We start from the raw sequence: 19,006 nt of genomic DNA, 5'->3' as shown, positions 1-19,006 counted from the left end.
AAGCTGTCTTCCTCCAGCCCCCTCCTGCCTACAGGCCAGGGGGACCCAGGCTCATTAGGAAACCAGTATTTAAAACTGCATGGCTGAGGCGGAGGGAGGCTCTGGGTCCACATCCTGTCTCAGCCTTGTGTAGGCTGCGTTACTCTGAATAAGTTACTTAACCTCTCTGAGCCTGATTCCTCATTGAAGAATGGGGTATAAACTCCTACCAGACTGAGCCATGGTGAGGGCTTCTTGAGAGGGAGCTAGAAAATTCCCGTCTTAGAGCAGGCACAGAGCCAGGAGGAAAGGGGCCGGGCATCCCCTCTGCTCCCCTCCCACGAACCTCCCTGAGAGGTGGGGGGAGGCGGGGAGGGGGCCTGCAGGCGGCTGGGTGCGGGGAGGGGGCCCAGCCCGGTGTGGCTGGCTCCCCAGCTGGCTCACTGCAATGAGGCCTTCACCCCCTGTGGCGGGAGTGCCTGCCCAGCCCCTCTCCTTGCTGCCTCCGGCAGGAACAGCAGGAACAGTGCTCCTGGGCCGCCTCCCTCGTGCACAGTTCTCGTCTGCCAGGAACGAACGCGAGAGAGCCAGTCCCTGGAGCCCAGGATAAATGTTGAGTCTGATTTTGATTTCCCTAAAGCAAAATACCTCTCCCTGATCGCAGCTCAGCTCAAACACGGTGGGAACAGAAAGCGGGGGGCTGGCTGCCCCCACAGAGGCGCTGGCTGCCGCGGGAGGTATGGCAAGCCTGCGCTGCTCCTTCCCGCCTCTCCAGCCACTGTCCTGTGGCCAGTCCAGGCCCCGTCTCTGTCTCCAGGGACAGAGGCTGTGTCGAGGGCCTGTGTCACCCGTGCCTCCCACCGCCCCGCTGCAGCAAAAGCACCTCTGGTTTGATGAACACAAAGAGAGAAAGTGAGGCCCTTTGGGCCTACCCCCAGCCACCCCTTGTCACTAAACTTGACACTCCGTTAGTGGTGACACCTCTGACCGCTGGGACAAAGAAGTGCTCAGAAGCGCAGAGAGAGCTTCTAGAGCTCAGCACCTCTCAGACAGCACCTCGTCAGGCCCCGGGCCTCTCCTTTGCTCAACCTCCAAATACTGGGGTCCCCTGAGTCCCTTTCTCACATGGCAGTCGGGGATGGGGGGCAGCATCCTCACCCCACCCCCCTCACCCCAAGCTCCCCTCCGGCTGGCTCCCTCCGGCTCAACCCCTGCCCACACTCCTCACGGTGGTCCAGGAGCCCCTCATGCTCCACGAGGCCCAAAGGGATTCCCCACCTCAGACTGAACCTCCCCTTCCTGGGGACACCCCTCTTCCTGCTCTACAAGGCAGAAAACACAGGAACAGCCCCCCATTCCGGAGCCAGCCGGGTGTCCCTCACCTGACCCCCCTCACCAGAGCACTGGCCAGCCTCCCACCACCCCCGCTGGCAGCTGCCAACATCCCTAATTTGGCATGACCCTCCCGGGGGGCACAGCTCAGAAAAGGGAGGGAAGCTGCTGCCTGCCCCTCCCTCCATCCTGGGACAGGCCCACCCCACCCCCCACCTCCAAGAGGGGCAGGCAGTTCCCTATAGGGAAGGCGGCATAGCAGGGCAGGCCTCTGGGACCTGGGTTCCCGGGGTCTGCTATGCCCCTGCCGCATGACCTGTCCCTTTTCCTGTCTATGAGAGAGGACATGGACCCCCCTCCCCCGCCCTGCACACAGCAGATGTTACCTACAGTGCTAAGGGCTGGGTGAGCAGACACCCACTCTTTCCAGCCTCCAAGGGCCACACGCGTCCCAAACCCCAGACCATTACCCAACAGACACGTGTATGCGCAGTCGAAATATGCTGGTTCCCATGGGGACAGGGACCTAAGGGGTCCACCTTGGCCATAAAGCCCTCCATAGACTCTGGAGAGCTCCAGCCCCCAGCTCCCACACCCCAGGAAGTGACCCGCAGGCAGCCAGCGGATGGTCATGGACCAACACCCCCACTGCAGGCCCTGTGGTCCAAGGAGCAGCAGGCCACGGACACCCACCAAGAACAATGTGGAAATAGGAAGGTGGGCACGGGCCCTGGGCCAGAAAACCAGGGCCAGGTGTTGTGCTAAGGTGCTAGGAGCACTTGACCGAGGGTGGAATAGGGTGGTGGGGGGTGGCGGGCTCCTCGGCAAGGAGGAGCCCTCGGGGACAGCTGCCTCGGAGATCAGATACAACCAGAGAACAGACACAGGAGCTGATTCTCGCTCTGGGCCTCCTCTAGGGTGGGGAGAGAGACAGCCCCCCGCCCGCCCCTCTCCTGTCTTCCATAAATGCCCAGCTGGAGGGAGCCAGCCTGAGCTCATCAGAAAGGCAGCTGGCTTCCCGCCCGGAATTCCAGGGCGCTCCAGGCTGAGGGGGTGCCGCGGAAGCCCCTCTAGCTGACCCAGAATGAGTCAGTTCCCCAGGGCCCTTGACCCCCACCCTCCCCCACACCCTCAGCCCTCTCCTCTGGGCCCCTCCCCACCCTCCCCACCAGTGGTTAACCCAGCCTCCTCTCCGCGCTTTCTCCGCCCTCGCCAGCTGACCCACAGCAGTCCGCGGGGACACATGCGGCAGGGCCTCGACTGCTGTGCTCATGCCGGACCCCGAACCTTCTGTGCGGGCTCACCCGCGGGGACTCGCGGGCATCAGGCTGCCATCTGCAGACACGCCTGGACCGGATCTGTGAGCCGCCGCTGCGAGACTAGACTGTGCAGAGCCCTCTGCGCACAGCACTGTAAGCCTCCCAGAGCCCCAGGGGTCATGGCTCCCGCCAGAGCTAGGCCAGCTGCCCACCCCTCATCCCTCTGCTCCGGGGACTGACTCGGGCTGACTGGCCTGCAGCCCTCGAAGCCGGCCTCTCTCCCACCTCAGGCCTTTGTGGGGACAGGCCCACCGGCTACCTAGCTCTGCTGTGTGGCCTCAGGCTATGTACGCCCCTCTCTGAGCCTTGAGCTCCCCTCCCTCTCATGGAGCTGCTGTTGGAGCCAACCAGGGGATACAGGCCAAGATCGCTGAGCTCAGTATGTGACGAGTGACACGGAGACTCGGACTATCACGATGACAACCACGGTATTAGAATAAGATGTCAGGGGTCCCACTGCCCCTGCGGCAGCTGGAGAGAGCTGGAGAAGATGCAGCCTGCTGGGGGGAAGAGGGGCGATGACGGGAAATGTCCTCGGGCATAGGCAGAGGCCAAGCCCTCAAGGGGACCAAGCCGTGAGAGCTGCTCAGGGCTGCTCAGATCCCAAGTCAAATGCCCCTGCTCCTTCTTGACCCCTCAGGACACTCCCGAGCCCTAGAATGGCACCAGTGCTGTTGGCTGTGCTCTTGGGTTACTTCAAGCCCTGTGCTGACAGCTGGGGGGAGGGTCCCTGCCACCCACCACCCCTAGCTGTTAGAAGAAACTGAGGCTTCCCAGAGGGAAAGGCACTTGTCCAAGGTCACAGTCAGTGGTGGAGGACTGGAGGTGGGCACCCAGCTCTTTCCGACGCTGACACCCATCCTCACGAAGGCTTTAGCCTGGAGATGGTCGTCCCCAGGGAGGGGGCCACCGCCGAGCCCCGAAGGCCATGGCAAGCCCTTGCTGAGCACCTGCAGTGGGCCAGGCCTTGGGTGCCTGGGGTGTGAGGTCCCTGGTCCAGCAGGGAGCGGCGGCTCCTGCCCATCAAAGTGCCCCTTGCTGGTCCGCGCCCCGAGAACTAGGCTCCAGGCACCACCTTTCTTTCTCCTGGACGCTGAGACCTTCCCACATTTAGATCTGCCAGCAAAAGCGTGACGTGTGTCTTTCCACTCGTGTCTCAGTTTTCTTATCTGACAAATGGGGTAAGAATGTTCACTCCCACTGGCTCATGGGGAGGAGAAAGGGCTTGGTCCCTGGAGCGGGGGCAGAGTCTCAGGAAGCCATGGGAAACGAGGTGTATTTCAAATCATATGTTCCAGCTCAAATATTCCCCCAAGTTTTGCATTCTGCTCCGTCATTTATACGCATTTATTTTACCCTAAAAATAAAGTTATAAGATGCATTGATTTTAATTTCTAAATAAGTTAAATAACTTTCCCCCCTAAAATTCTTAAACGTGCAGAGAGATGTACTCTGTCTTGCAGCTTCCAGGGACGAAAAAGTCTCTGTTTACTTAGCATTGACCGCGCGCCCACCTGCGCTAAGCACGCGGCATGCGTTAATCTCACTCAGAGCCTGAGCGATGCTGTGGGACAAGGACTTTGCATCCCTCCTGCTACAGATCAGGAGACGGAGGCTTCTAGAGGTGAAGCCACTTGCCCAAGGACCAACGTCAGTCTGCACTGAGGCTGGGACCAGAACCAGGGTCCATGTGAGTCCAGAACCTGCCGGCAAAGGACAGCACTTCTCACATCACACAAATGCATTCTGGGAGTTACTTTCCTGCCTGCCTCCCGAACGGCATCACCTGGGGCCCTCCAAGAGGCACCAAATCTTTGGCTTCCCTGACTCCCCGGCAAAGGGCCACTGGGGCTGGTAAGCAAAGGTTCTTGGTATCTGCTCATCGATTAACAACTTGCTTTGGCCGAGCGACCCAGACCAAGGGACGCTTCCAGGTTCCAACCCCAGCCCTCCCATGTTCCAGCTGTGGGACACTGGACAAGTCAGTTCACCTCTGAGGCCCAGTCTCCTCATCAGGAGATTGAGGATAAAATCAACCCGGGCGGGCACCTGGGTGGCTCAGTGGTTTAAGCCTCTGCCTTTGGCTCAGGTCATGATCTCAGGGTCCTGGGATCGAGCCCCACATCGGGCTCTCCGCTCAGCAGGGAGCCTGCTTCCCCCTCTCTCTCTGCCTGCTTCTCTGCCTACTTGTGATCTCTGTCTGTCAAATAAATAAATAAAATTAAAAAAAAAAAAAAATCAACCCGGGCTGCATACACAGAGGAAAGCCTGGACAGCAGGAGGAGAGGTTCTGTTCTCGTCTTTCTGCCTGCCTGGATTCTCTAATTTGGTCTTTCCTCGGTGGCCCGGACTCCATGGGGTGGGATCTGTGTCTGCCTAAGTCACAGCCATAAAACAATCTCCAGTATGCAGTAGGTGCTCAATGCGCATCTGTTCTTGGAGAATGCATGTGTGTGTGTCCTGCTTGTTCGGGGTGGGGAAGTAGACGCACCTGCTTTTACTTTCTCGAACTCAAGGTTATGCCTCGTGGCTAATAAGTGGGCTTGTCCTGAGGCTGTACTCTTGGGCACTCCTTTTCTCTCTCTCTCCTACCCACCTTTCCCTGCTCTCTCTCTCTAAAAATAACAAATTAATTAATTAATTAAAAGGGAAGGGAAGGGAGAAAAGAAGGACAGAGGGACGGACATGGGGTATCTTTACCCCTTCATTCATCCAGTAATCGCTGAGCAGCCTATGGGCCAGGCCCTGAGCTGGGCTCCGGGGACACAGCCCGGACCCAGACACAGGTCCTTGCGCTCTGAGTCTCCGATGAGGAGAGACGGACCCAAGTACACAACAGCCCCGCCGTCTAACTACATGTGTGAAGTGAGATCCTGACCCAGTCAGGGGGTCAGTGCTGCTCCCTGGGGAAAAGGGCACGGGGACTGACATCGAAAGGATGGGCGGGCCTCAGCAGGTGAAGAGGAAGGGAGAGGGCTTTCCAGAGATGACCCACAGTGTGGTGAGCTCAGGGGACCACGAGAAGCCACAGCTTGCTGGGACAAAGGACCGGCCTAAAGAAGCAGAACATGGTCTAGGCAGATGAGGCACAGTGAGGGCCCCAAAAGGTTAGCAACTGCTACTATTTTTTTTTAAAGATTTTATTTATTATTTATTTGACAGACAGAGATCACAAGTAGGCAGAGAGGCAGGCAGAGAGAGAGAGGAGGAAGCAGGCTCCCCACGGAGCAGAGAGCCCGATGTGGGGCTCGATCCTAGGACTCTGGGATCGTGACCTGAGCTGAAGGCAGAGGCTCAACCCACTGAACCACCCAGGTGCCCCAGCAACTGCTACTATTACTAATAAAGATGTCACAGCACCTAGAGACAAGATAAACAGAGCCACTAACACGGGCACCTTGGATGGGGGAGGGGTGTGAGGAGCCCCATCCTGGGGCATGTGGCATCTGCCTACCCCAACATCCCCCCACTTCCCTGCCTCATCCCCAGACCTGGGGGCAGGTGGGGACATGCTGGGCTGGTCTCCATCCCAGCTCAGGCAGGAGCCAGCTCAGTCACAGCCCTTAATAAGGTCACAAGTCCCAGAGCAAGGAAACTTCAGAACGCGAGTGGGGGAGGGGACCCGAGAGGCCCAGGGAAGGTGCAAGCCCCCCCAGACCGGGGAGCTGGAGGCAACACTGGTGGGGATACAGGGACCAAGTGGGGGCAGCACTGGGCATGGAAACTGGGCAGGCACGGGGTCAGCAGGACCCCGCCCCACCTCCACCGCCAGCATTCCTCCCTCCCCTTCCTGCCCAAGATGTGGCAAGGCCCCCACTGAGAGTGACCAGCCAGCGGCAGGCAGTGATGCCTGCACCTGAGCCCCACGAGGGTGGCCCAGCTCCCCACAGTGTCCCTAGGGGGGTGCTGAGTCGGTTCAGGAGCCCAAGGCACCCTGGGAGGCCAGCAGCACTGCGGGCTCTGGCCCTTTAAGAACAGAGAACAGAGGGCGACTCTGATCCGGCCCCTGCATGGAAGTGATTTGTCCTGGTCCTTATCCTGGTCCTGGGCAGCAGGAGGACCTTAGCACTGGGGCTCCAAGCAGTAACGCGTCACAGAGAGGCACAGCCGCACACCATTCAGCCCTGCCGGAACCCACCGGAGGCCAGATGGAGGCTGTGACCTCTTGCCAGGACCTCCGTTGGTCAAGGTGGACACCCAACGCCCCTAGGGTCCGTGGGGCTTCACATGACTCACCTGGTTCCGAAGACTGGCCCCCAGCAGGGCTCCCTCCAGTGGGACCCCACCCTACTGAGGGACAGCCCCTCCCTGGGGCTAATTTACTATTCCTCCTCCTTACCAGGTGTCTCCTCTCCATCCCAGCCAGTGCACCTTCCCTACGTCCTCAGAGTTGCCACTCCTAGATGCCTCCAGACCTGGAACATGCCACTCCTTCTGCCTAAAACACTTTCAGCATCCCCCATAAATTACCCCCCCCAAAACCTCTTTGTGCCTTCTCAGCTCCAGGTAGAGTCATCAAATTTAGCACATTAAAGATACAGGATGTCCAATTAAATCTGGATTTCAGATCAATAATGAATAACTGTTTATTATGACTTGCAACCCTACCCTCAGGTTTCAACCGAAACATCACCTCTTCCGGGAAGCCCTCCCAGATGCACCTCGGACCCAGTAGCCTCCTGCAGCATTGTGGAATGCCCTGTCTTGATGCTTATCCTAGCCTCCTATCCATCTCCCCACCAAACTGCAAATGCCAGGAAGGCCAGAAATCCATCCATCCAGAAATCCTGGCACTCACAGGACCTGGCATGAGGCAGCGGTTCCACAAAGACTCTCCGCATCTCGAAGTAAAGAGTGGAAAGGCGGCCCAGGGATACCCTTGGCCGAAGTCACCCCACACGGGCACTCCAGCCCTTCTCCCACAGCCGGCTGGGCCTCCTTCTCACAACCACCCCCAGCTCCGCAGGGCCTGGGCCAAGGAAACACGCATCAAGGTAAGAGCGACTAGCAGGCTCCTCTCCTTTATTTCGAGGACTGCTATTAGTTTTAATTAAGATCATGTTCTGCTCAGGCCCAGCAAGGGCCTCATCATGGGCAGTCTGGAAATAATAATCACCCACCAGGGCCATGTGGGCTGATGAGCCCCGGACGGGGGGGGCTGGACTCTGGGGGCCAGGGGCGGTGAGGAGGGGAAGGTGGGCAGAAGCCCGGGCAGCATGGGCTTTGAGCCCTGTCGAGCGCCTTGTCTGCCCAGCACACACACCATATACTTTTGAACAGAAGGGAAGCATTCGCTTTTTCCCCCACAGTGCCAAAAATAGCCCATCTCCTGCCTTTGAACAGGAATCTCTTGGTTCCTACAAAGAGACAGGAGCGGCGGGGAGGGGGGCCTGGAAGGAGGGGCCATGCTGGTTGGCTGGACCCCTCCTCATGTCCCCAGCCTCCGGGGAGGTGGGAAGGGCCCAGGCCCTTCCTTGCCGGAGCCCAGCCTCCCCGTGCCTGACTTCTCAGAACCGCCCCCCTAGACAGGGCAGGCCCCCCAGCCCGGGCCCAGGAGGTAGGAGGGGGACAGACGGGAACAGAAAGTGCAGACCGGAGACGGATAAAGAGCTCTGCTCTCTTGTTAGTTTCTTCCTTTCCGTAGCTGCTCGTTGGTTCCAACAGCTACGTGCCAGGCTCTGTTCTACGAGCCGGGGGAACAGTGGTGACCCCCACAATGAGACGAGTCTGTCCTCAGGGTGCTCACAGCTGAATGAGAAGGGGACAAGCTGAACGTGTCCTTGCCACCTGGTCTGGGGAGGCCACTGGCCAGTTCCTGGGCATCTCCCTCGGAGAGGCCACAGAGATGCTGGCAGAAGCGGGGGGGGGGGATCAGGTGAACAGCGCCTCCGAGCTGCCCCTCGCCCAGCGCATGGACTCTCATTCAACCTGGCAGCCAGCCTGTAGGAGGTTACCAGGGCTCAGAGGAGGGATGCAGGAGCTTGGGACCCACCAGTCCCTCTGGCAAATATTTTCACACTCATTCCGGCCACAATCTCGGTAGGCCAGTAGGTAGGTAGATTATCATTGCCTGCCCATTTTACAGGTGAAGTAAGGAGGCTGGGGGAAAGAACTTGGTCAAGTTCCCAGAGCTCAGAAGAGGAGCCGGGCTTCGCACCCAGGCCTGGCTGCTCCCTGAGCAGGAGCGCCTGACATGGAACCACAGACGAGCCATCTCCACTCGCCTCACCGTCCCCTCTCCAGTTCCACGGAAGACAAAGCAGAGACGGTCAGGGTGGGAAGTGGCCCCAGGGCTGGGAGGTGGAGAACGGGGGATCTGAACCCAGCTCCGCCTACCACCAAATCCAGGGCTTTCCTGGTTCCCACAGCAGCTTCTTAGTTGGGGGGGGGGGGGAGAGGCCACTTTCTGTCCCCAAAAGGCCAGAGCAGTGGGGGAGCCAGGGGAGGCTGGGGAGAGAGAGAGAGAGAGAGAGGGAGAGAGAGGGAGACCACTTCCTAGCTGAAAACCCAAGCCTAAAATAAAAAAAGTGGAGTGCTATTTCTGCTTTGGGTTAAACATTCCTCAAAGCCACATTCCTCCTGCCCTCCTCCTTCTCCCCTGCCAGGGAATCTGGAGCACGGTGGCCTGGACGCCCCATCAGCTTCCTGGTGCCACCCCAGGAGACCAGGCGTGCCAGAGCCTGCAGCTGCCCTGCCCCCCTTCCCGGGCACCCCCAACACAGACTCACCAGGTGGGGAGCACTGCCCCCTGGGTGGCCCCATCAGGATACCCTCAAGCTAAGAAAAGGTGACACCCCATCACATAGACAGTGGGACATCAGAGAAACTGAGACCCTGAGGGGGCAGCTAAAAGCCATAGCAAGTGGGGCTGAAACCAGGACCCCAGACTCCAACCTGGAGATCCGCCCCACCCCATCTGATGGCAGGTCAGGAGCACAAGCACGTCCCACCCTGGTCAGCAGAGGACCAAAACAAAGCAACACACAGACAAACACTTTGGAAAGCCCAGAGCCTTCTACAGAGGTGTTCACAGTCCTGCCCTATTCGTGACTCTAGGTCGGGCACTGCACAAAAAAAAAACAAATCCACTACACATGTCCCAACCTTCAAGGCGCTGCTACCAGGCCTCCGGGCCCTGAGGACCCCTCTGTTACTGTGTCCCTGAGCCTCGCACTGCACCTGTGGTCTCCCGCTTTGTCCAACAGACGTTTCTCGAGGCACCCTGGCCACGCCAGGCACTGGCAGGGCAGGAAGGCTGGGGGCGCTCCAGGCGTATACTGTTGGTCTCCAAGACCTTATCCTTGGGCTGCCTCCTGCTTCTCAGCCCCAGCCTGCGGGCTCCTCAGCAGCAGGGATGGTGCCAGCACTGGACAGTGGGACACACCGCCTCTGAGCTCCCAGGCTGGGAGGACCCTGTGAGGTTAGCACAGCACTGGACACCTCACGAGCATCGGAGCCTCCCCTGGGATGGGCAGAGGCTGAGAAAGCCTAAGAGGCCGGGGCAGGGCAGCCCCCTGTTGCCCCCTGGACTTCTCAAGACCATTGTCCTGCTGCCTTCCTGCAGGTCTCAGTCCTACCTACACCCAGAGGAAGCCAAGGCCGAGGCTGCCCCAAATCCCTTGCAGGAGGCAAAACATCTAGAACCACTAGGGCCGCCTGTAAAGCTATGAAGCTGCAAGGATCCTACCCACTGTCCAACCTCACTTCCAGCCCAGGAATCTGGGACGCCCGGCCAGTATGTGATATCCAACAGCTGCTTGAGTGCCTCCAATGATGGGGTGCTCACTACCTTACTCAGCAGCTCTAAGGTTATAAGGTTCACAGAGATTGTAGGAGGCAGGCACACAGAGGGAAGGGCAATGTTTTGGCAGACAAAGATTTGAGCCTGAGCCCCAGTGTGGCCACGGACTGTGTGGGAAGCCACGCGCATGTCTCTCAATCTGCTTGGGCCTCTTTTTCTTCACCTGTAAAACGGGCACAGTAGTCGCTTCTCCCAGGGGTTGTGGCAAGACCAGAGGCTGGTGTATCTGTACTCAGTATGCGCGGCCCGGTATACTCCCTTGGTAAGTGGGGGCTGTCACTTTTGTTCCTCCTCCCCAGTTCTCCCACTGCCCCGGGACAGAAGGGCTCCCACAGAGGACCGCGGTGAGGGCGGAAGGGTGAGAAGCGGCAGCCAAGTCTCCTGGTCCCCGAGCAGGCAACTGCACCATCCTCTTCTGATTCAGGTCCCCGGGCGCGTCTCTGCCTCCTCCCCCAACAGCGCACCCCCCACCAGTCCCAGCGCCCCCCCGCCCCCCAGGCGCATCTGCGTTTACAACCTGCGCAGAGCTGCCCGCACACACACCAGCGCGCGCAGGCGCGGGCACAGACACGCCGGATCGCCCACTCCCGACACACGCCACGACCCCATCACTCACGCCCGGAGCCCGCCCCCACGAACCGGGGCTCGCACATGTGATCCGCGGCCCCCGCCCCACCACACACCCACACCAGGCACCCACTTGGCTCACGATCGCCCGCACACCTCCGAGGCTGCTTCTCGGCGCCCCCCACGCCCAAGGACCCCGGCTCGGGCCAGGATCAAACGCCAGCAGTGTTGCACACCGGACAGGCGGCCTTGGGCCCACCCTGATCCCCCGTGAGCCTCAGTTTCTCATCCGTAAGCGAGGATCACCCACGATTCCCGGGAGGACTGGCGATCGGCGCGTGGAACCCTGAGCCGGGTCTGGCTGACATGAACATGCAGCAGGGCTGGCCTCTGATCCACGGTGTTGATTGCGGATTCGCCTTCATCACCGATGAGCCACCAAATTCCCGTCTCAGTGATCCCTAACCTCACCCACAACAGCCCCAATTCGCCGATGAGAAAACCGAGGCAGGAGAAACTAAGAACTGTACCTGCAGGTGAGACAGCTCGTGATCCCAGGTCAGCGGACACCAAAGCCTGGGCACGCTCGGTCCCTGGAGCCCCAGTGTAGCCACCCTACAGACTTCTCACCAGCTGGCAATCGGAACGTCGTACAGAAAGGGAAACTGAGTCCCAGGGGCACTGGGGACTCCACCGACACTGTCCAGGCTGTGATGGTTCTGGGACTAAAGCCCAGGCAGGTGTCTCTCTGGCCCTCCCAGGCCACCTCCAAGCAGGGACCTAAATTCCACCACTCAGTGAGCCAGGAGCCCAGTGCAGAATGATCCTGCCACGACCACCTGGGCCAAATACAGAGGCCACCAAGGGGGGGTGGCCAAGGACCCCTGTGCCCTGACACCAAGAGCTTAGCAGCCTCTTTCCTATGGGAGTCTTTACTGAGCACTTACTACTCGCCTGTCTGCCTGATGGGAAAAGCACTGTGGTCCATCCCCACCTCGCACACAAGACACCCAGGACTCAGAGGCGTAAGGGGCTGGGCAGAGTCACAGCCCGAAGACAGCAAGCTGTCCCACAAGCTCTCAACACTCTGCAGTCCTGCCCTCGGCTGGGAATCTGACCCCAATTTCAAGTTACCTGGAAACTTGGCACATTAATTTATGACGTTCCGTGCCCTGGTAAACAGACCACACCCAGGACATGCAGAGTGTTACATCCAGTAAGAAGGATGCTCTTTTTAATTGATACTGGTTTTTTCCTTGCCTGAGAGGAAGACATATTTAGGACAAGATGAACCAAATCAGAAAACAGCGAGACACCCGTCTCAACCCCAACAACCAACCCATCATGGCACAGTGGGGGACACCCCAACATTTAGAGGCAGTAGTCCTGGGCTTCTGCCTGGTATCTGCCTTATAACCTTGGGAGGAACACTTCATCTCTCCAGTACTTGGTTCTTCCACTTGTAAAATAAAGGCACCTCCTCTAGCTCAAAGGTCCTAGGATCCTATTTAATAGTAATCAAAGGAATGAACATTGAAAGAGTAGGGGTGCCTCGGTGGCTCAGTGGGTTAAAGCCTCTGCCTTTGGCTTAGGTCATGATCCCAGAGTTCTGGGATCGAGCCCCGCATCGGGCACTCTGCTCAGCAGGGAGCCTGCTTCCTTTCCTCTCTCTCTGCCTGCCTCTCTGCCTCCTTGTGATCTCTGTCTGTCAAATAAATAAAATCTTTAAAAAAAAAAAAAGAAACAAAGAGTGAACTACTCTTTTCTTCCTCACAAAATTAGCAGTAATCAAGAAAAGCAGTAAGACTCAGTGCTGGCAAGACTGCAGGGAAACAGGCACCCTCTCATCCACGTTTGCTGAGAATGAAAATGGGAACATACTTTTTGGAAAGCGATTTAACAATTCTTCTATCAAAAGCCTTTTAAGACGTCCCCAGGCTTTAACTCCCCAGTTTCATTTTGGGGAATGTACCTTTTTCTATTTTTTTTTTTTTTTTAACAGAAACACAGTGAGAGAGGGAACACAATCAGGGGGAGTGGGAGACAGAGAAGCAGGCTTCCTGCTGAGCAGGGAGCCCAATGTGGGGCTGGAGCCCAATGCGGGACTCGATCCCAGGACCCTGGGATTAGGACCTGAGCCAAAGGCAGACACTTAATGACTGAACCACCCCGGTGCCCCTTAGGGAATGTATCTTCAAGAAGAGCTACATGCAAAAATTTATTGCAAAGATGTTCCTACAAAGATTGAGTAGAAAAATGTTTGTCACAGCACTATTGATATTGGCAAAAAGAAGGAGGAAGAGAAGGAAGAGGAAAGGAAGGAAGGAACCTAACTGTCCAATGACAGGGGATTAAATAAAACATTGCATTCATACGATACACCATTAAAAAAATCACGCTTTTTATTTTTTTTAATCATGCTTTAAACTTTTTTTTCTTTCTTTCTTTCTTTTTTTTTTTTTAAGTAGAATCCATGCCTGACATGGAGCCCAACCGAGGGCTCCAACCCACGACCCTGGGATCAAGACCTGAGCTGAGATCGAGAGTCAGACGCTTAACCGACTGAGCCACCCAGGCACCCCTTAAAAATCATGTTTTGAAAGAATAGTTCAAGATGTGAGCAAACATTCACAATTGTCAGGTTTTAAAAAGTTAGAAAGTAAGAAGTATAAAATCCCAAATGTATAAGGTAATGAAACCTACATACCGAGTTCCCCAGAATCTTCTTGCTAAACATAGCAGAATCTGTGGTCCTCCCCACGGACACCCAGTTCATCACCCTGACCACCCCCGGCCCTCATGAGCACCCTCTCCTCCAATCCATTCTTGGACTACAGATAAGAACACTCTCCACACCCACATCTAACTTTTTCCTTCCACGGCCCCCCACCCAACTCAGAAAATGGGCAGATCCCTTCCATGGCCTTCAGGGCCCTTGGTGCGAAGTGCTGTGAGCCGGGCCCAGCTCCAGCTGCATTCCCCTGCGCCCCACGATCTGCCCAGAGGGGCGGAGGTCTGGCCTTGGGAGGAGAGGAAGCTGGGTGGCCAGAAAATGGGCTTTCCCCTCATACCGCCAGCATCTCTGGGGTGGGGCGGTATAAGGCTGGAGATGGAAGGAGACAGAACAGGTGTGAGGAGAAGGCAATGCTCTGTGACTCCCCCCAAGTTCCTGCCCCACCTCTGGCCTCTCTGTGTCTCTTAGCACAAAGGGGCAGGCCGCAGACCCACTCGGCGCTCCCTGCTCTAGGAGACAGAGGATCCTAGGAGCAAAGTCACCAGAAGTCTAAAGGGTCCCCACCCCCCCCAGAACCAGGAACCATACTAAACCCTTCACACACTCCCGAAGCCAACTCTGGGGGTCTGGGCTGCCCGTCTCCCACAGGAGGTAAGTAAAGATCTGTGACAAGGGCTTTGCCCAAGGAAAGAGCCAGAACCCCAGCCCCTCTGGCCCCAGAGGCCTACTTTCCTCCCTGAGACCCTGCTGCCAAACCACCCTTCTTTCCTTTCTGGCCCAGAGTCTGGACCTTCAAGCATCCTCCCAATTGGATCCCCGGAGTCACATGGGAAGCTGCTGTCAATGAATGAGCCGGTGCTCAGAGAGGGTAAGTCACTTGCCCAAGGTCACAGAGCCTGACTGAGGACCCAGCCCCCTTCTCCAGGATACTGAGTTCTTTCCTAAGAGCAGACGTGGATGTTTCCTGCCCAGATGCACCCCTCGCCCCCCACCCGCAGCATAACACCCCTAACATCAATTCCTCTTGCTGCTTTCTCTTACCTCCAGTGCAGAGAGGGAGCGGGCCTCCCTGGTCTCACCCCCTTGTGCCCAGGATACATAGGATTACAGAAGCCGCCTTCCTCCCTCTGGGCCTTCCCTCTTCTGGGTGGCTTATTCCTTGCCTGGCTGTGGGGCCCTTCACAGCCCAACTCATTTGTCCCCAGATGGGTACCAGCTACAGCTTCCCCCCACGGCCATGTCTTGCCCCCTTTGGCTAAGCAGCCCCGGGGGGAGGGGACCCTCGTGTGACCCTTCCCAAGCCAGAGAGTCACAAGAGCCCAACGGGTGACACTCAGCATCTCTTAACCCCAGACTCCTGATGGCAAACGGGGGGTCGCCTTCTCAGCTCTGCGGGGGCAGAAGCATTAGGGGCCGGCTGCCTGGACCTCCCCTCTGGCTGTGTCTCCCCTCCACAAGCTGCTGCGCGCCGGTCACCCTTTTGGGCTTCAGGAATAAGGCTGCAGAGATTCAAGGTTGGCAAGCAAGGTCAAGGCAGAGCCTGGGCTGACCAAGAGCGACAAGAAGCAGGCGACCTCCTCCGAGTCCTGGTCGGAGGGTCCCTGAAGAGTGCCAGGAGCCCCAGGGGGAGAGGCTAAGGAAGGGAGGTAGGGTGGTGGGATCTGCTAGTTGGGGCTGCCTGGCTGGAGCCCAGAGGCCTGAAAACCAACGCAGCTCAGACCGCAGCAGACGGCTCGAGCCCCGTAAGCTTGGTTTCTGGGACCATCTGGCTGGTTTCCCTCTGAAGGCAAGAGTTACATCCCTCTCCTTCCCTTTTCAGTGTCTGCGCCCAAGCCCGAGTGAGCGTTTGATGAATGGCAGGTGAGGGCAGACCAGGTAAAACAAGAACCTGCTAGGATTCAGGCACACCAAGTTTCCCACCTTTCTCTGCCTCCTGTGGGCTAGGCACAGAGTCCGGGGCTGTGGGAAGATTCCTGTGCAGAGAGACGAGCTTTGATGGCAAGATGTGTTTATGATCAATTCAGGATGAAGCTGAGTCGTGTAGTCCAAGTGACTCGAGCGACAACTGTTCACACGCACCCTTACGTCCTTGACAAGTGTTTGTCGCGCCTTAAGGACGATCCTTTGCGAAAGGCTACATATTGGGCTATAAGGAAATTACCCTGCAGATGCCTTACTTCCCCTGGGAACCAAGTACCATGAGCATACCCATTTCGCAGATGACGAAACTGAGGGTCACTTCGGGGAGGGGCTGGCCTGTCCCATAGCCTGGGCACACAGGGTTGATAACAGCCTCACCACGAGCTGGAAGACACTGGGCCAGGCATCTGAGAAACTGCACTGCCAGCCACACGGACTCCTGCTCTCCGAGTAATGGCTGGACAGGGCCCCCCCCACCCGCAGTCTCGAACCCCCTGCTGCTCCTGGATGTGAGCTGTGCCAGGAAGGGTGAGGATGGCACGATGGGACACGACGATGTACAAAATCTTATCTGCAGAGGAGGAAAAAACATCTCCTCTGCAGTGTTCAGCCTGAAAGACAGGAGGTTTTCGCTAGGCTTCGACCAGATGTGTCTGAGACCTTCTCCTGCGCCCCCGCGCACGCACGCACAGACGCAAACACACACCACCGGAACAGTCTTTCCCACGGAGCTGGAGAGGGGCGGCAGCCAGCAATGACCCAGGTGTGAACATCTGGACTCCCCTCCGGGCGCTGCCGCCAGCTGTGCTCTCCCGAGGTGGCCTAGGACCCCGGGAACCAGTGTGGGTCTTCGGATGGGAACCAGGATCTGCGTGACAAACACCTGCAAGGACGCAAGGCCCTGGACCCAGCCCAGACCTGAGGCCTGAGGCCTGAAAAATCTGAGCGCAAAGCCGGCCATGCACTTGAAACTTAACAAGCTCTCCGGGAGACGCCGACGGCCCCTGCTGAGTGCTCCTCTCTTGACACAGAACCCCCGGAACACAGAGCAGATGGCCCCAGGCCCCATCAGAAGGAAGCCCATCTGGGGGCCTTAGGACAAGCTGGAGGCTTTCTCTGCTTTTCCTGCTGGGAGACTTTCCATCAGCAAAGATCTGTGGACCTACTAAGTGCCAGCAGAGCCAAGCAGCAGCAAGGGAGACAGATGGAAAGCCGATGAACCCCCTGCTGCCTCCCCCGGCCCATACCTAATAAGGGTTCTAAGGAGGAAAGTACTCAGCTAACTCTCTGATCAAAACTGTTCCAGATCTCCAAAGGCCTTTAAAAATAGCCCAGGCTGGCTCAGCACCGCCAGACCCCTTCCTACCAAAGCCCTGTTGACTCACCTTCTCCCAAGACTGACAGATGTGCGGGGGGGGGGGGGGGGCAAAATGACCGCCCCCCCCACCCCTTCCCATTTAGAATCAGACAGGGACCCACAGAAGAAAAGCCTCTTCTAACTTCTCTGCCTGAGTTCTGAGCTCTTTCAAGGGGCATAACTTTGGAGACGAACCGGAGTTTGAGTCCTGACACTCGCCTGGTGATCTCGGGCTGTGGATCTCGGGCACACGACTTCACCCCTGAGTGTTAGTTTCCTTGTCTGCAAATGCAGTTGGTAGCAGTGCCCACCATGTGTAAGGTGAGTCTATGAGCTGATGATGCAGAGCTTGGCATGGGACATGCTCAGGAAGCGGGCAACCTGGCTTCATGCGTGGGGACACCCTGTGCAACCCAAGCCCACCCCTCCTGTCAAAGCCCGTGGCACCCTCTGCCTCCCCGGGCCCAGAAGCCTGGGAAGTCCCACCTGCAGCCAGCCTGCGGACAGCTACGGCCCACATCTGGACAGAGCCCAAGGGAAGACCCAGCTAATCTCACAGAACGGCAGCCAAACTGGGCCACCTTCTGCCTCCCCCACCTTGTCCTCCTCCCCCACCTCCCAGGAAAGAGGGTAAGAGCAGGAAGGACCGAGTTCCAGTCCTTGGAGCTTCTGCGCTTGAGGGAGCAGCTACAGGGATGTGAGCTCCTTGCTGGAGAATGCCACTGGAGAAGGACCAGTACCTCCTAGCAGATTAGCGCCCACTCAGGAAAGCCCCCTTTGTTCTAAGCACATGGGGGTGAGGGGCAGGGAGCCAAAGCATGGGCTTGGCCAGACCTGCAAACGTGCCCAGAAGACCGATGGTGGGGGGGGACAGAGGTTGTGCAATGCACCACCAGAAGCTGCCTCCCAGGCTTCCATCCACGCAGGAGGCTGGCAGTCCATCTCCTTCCTGGGGGAAGAGTGCAGAGGGGCTGGACCCCTGTGGCGGCCAGGTATGGGGCCTGAACTCCAACCCACACCCAGGGCGGGTGCCCCCGTCCAAGTCAGACACTCAGGGAGGAGCCCTTCCAGACCATTCAGCTGTCCTCCTCCCCGTCCCCCCGCAAAATAACAGCATGTGGTCAGGACCCAGTGCCGTGAACTCCTGGCAAGCTGGGGTGTCCCCCTAAGAAGGTGCAGGGAAGGGAGAAGTCCTTCATAGAGAATCCAGAGATGCTAGGGTACAGGACAGTTGTGAAGTTGGGCCAAGTGGAAAGACACACTTGGCCAGCTCTGGAGAAGTCCGAAATGCGCAGACCCTCCTCTTAGGGGGGCCCCCGACGGTGATCTGTTGAGATGGCCCAGATTACCCCCCACTCTCCCCACCACCCCCCCATCAACGCATTTCCCAGTGTGGCAGATAGAGCTAGAAAAGGGGAGGTGAGATCAGAGCCACGGGAGAATCCGCCCTGTAAATCTGCAGCCCACAGGGCGCCCAGGACCCCGCGCCGCCGCCGCCTCGAGCTCTCTGGCAAATCTCGCCCCCCTCCCACCCCAACGCACACAATCCGGGCCAGGGAGGGGGCGACAGGCCAACCTCGCAGCAGCAGCAGCAGCAGCAGCGGCAACAGCAGCGGCATCGTGATGCATGAATCACCCACCCCGCTGCGCTCGTGCCAGTCTGCTCCGCACAGCCCCAGCCACCGCGCCACCCGGAGCCCCCTCCCCGACCACCGCCCCTAGCCCCGGCACACCCCGGCTCTTTCGGACAGCTCGGCAGAGAAGGGGCCGCGGGGGTGGGGGTAGGGGGCTGGGGCCGGTCCTCCCGGCCCGGAGGTGGCCCAGCGCGCGCCGACAGGCGGCACCCGTCCCGGGCGTGGGGGTGGGGAGGGGTGCCCTAGAACAATAGGGCCAGGTGTGGGGCCGGGGGCGCGGCCGGGGGGCCGCGGAGGGGCCCGCGCGGAGGCAGGGCGGGGACTGGCCGAGGGAGGGGCGCGGCGGGCGCGCCCCGAGGAGGG

At 58.4% G+C, this 19,006-nt stretch overlaps 1 protein-coding gene across 1 annotated transcript in view; it reads right to left on the bottom strand.

Annotated features, from left to right (window-relative positions):
- LOC111145464 (neuronal calcium sensor 1) overlaps positions 1 to 18,628 on the bottom strand; it is a 49,638-nt gene extending 31,010 nt beyond the window's left edge. Inside the window, exon 1 of the mRNA XM_022500360.1 lies at positions 18,586 to 18,628. Within this exon, the coding sequence (XP_022356068.1) occupies positions 18,586 to 18,628 (43 nt within the window). The remainder of the gene's footprint in view (positions 1 to 18,585) is intronic.
- Between the last annotated feature and the right edge of the window lie 378 nt (positions 18,629 to 19,006).

Source organism: Enhydra lutris, unplaced genomic scaffold, assembly GCF_002288905.1.
Source record: "Enhydra lutris kenyoni isolate GAN:26980312 unplaced genomic scaffold, ASM228890v2 scaffoldscaffold13, whole genome shotgun sequence".
NCBI lineage: Eukaryota > Metazoa > Chordata > Mammalia > Carnivora > Mustelidae > Enhydra > Enhydra lutris.
This window is presented reverse-complemented; position numbering and strand designations above follow the sequence as displayed.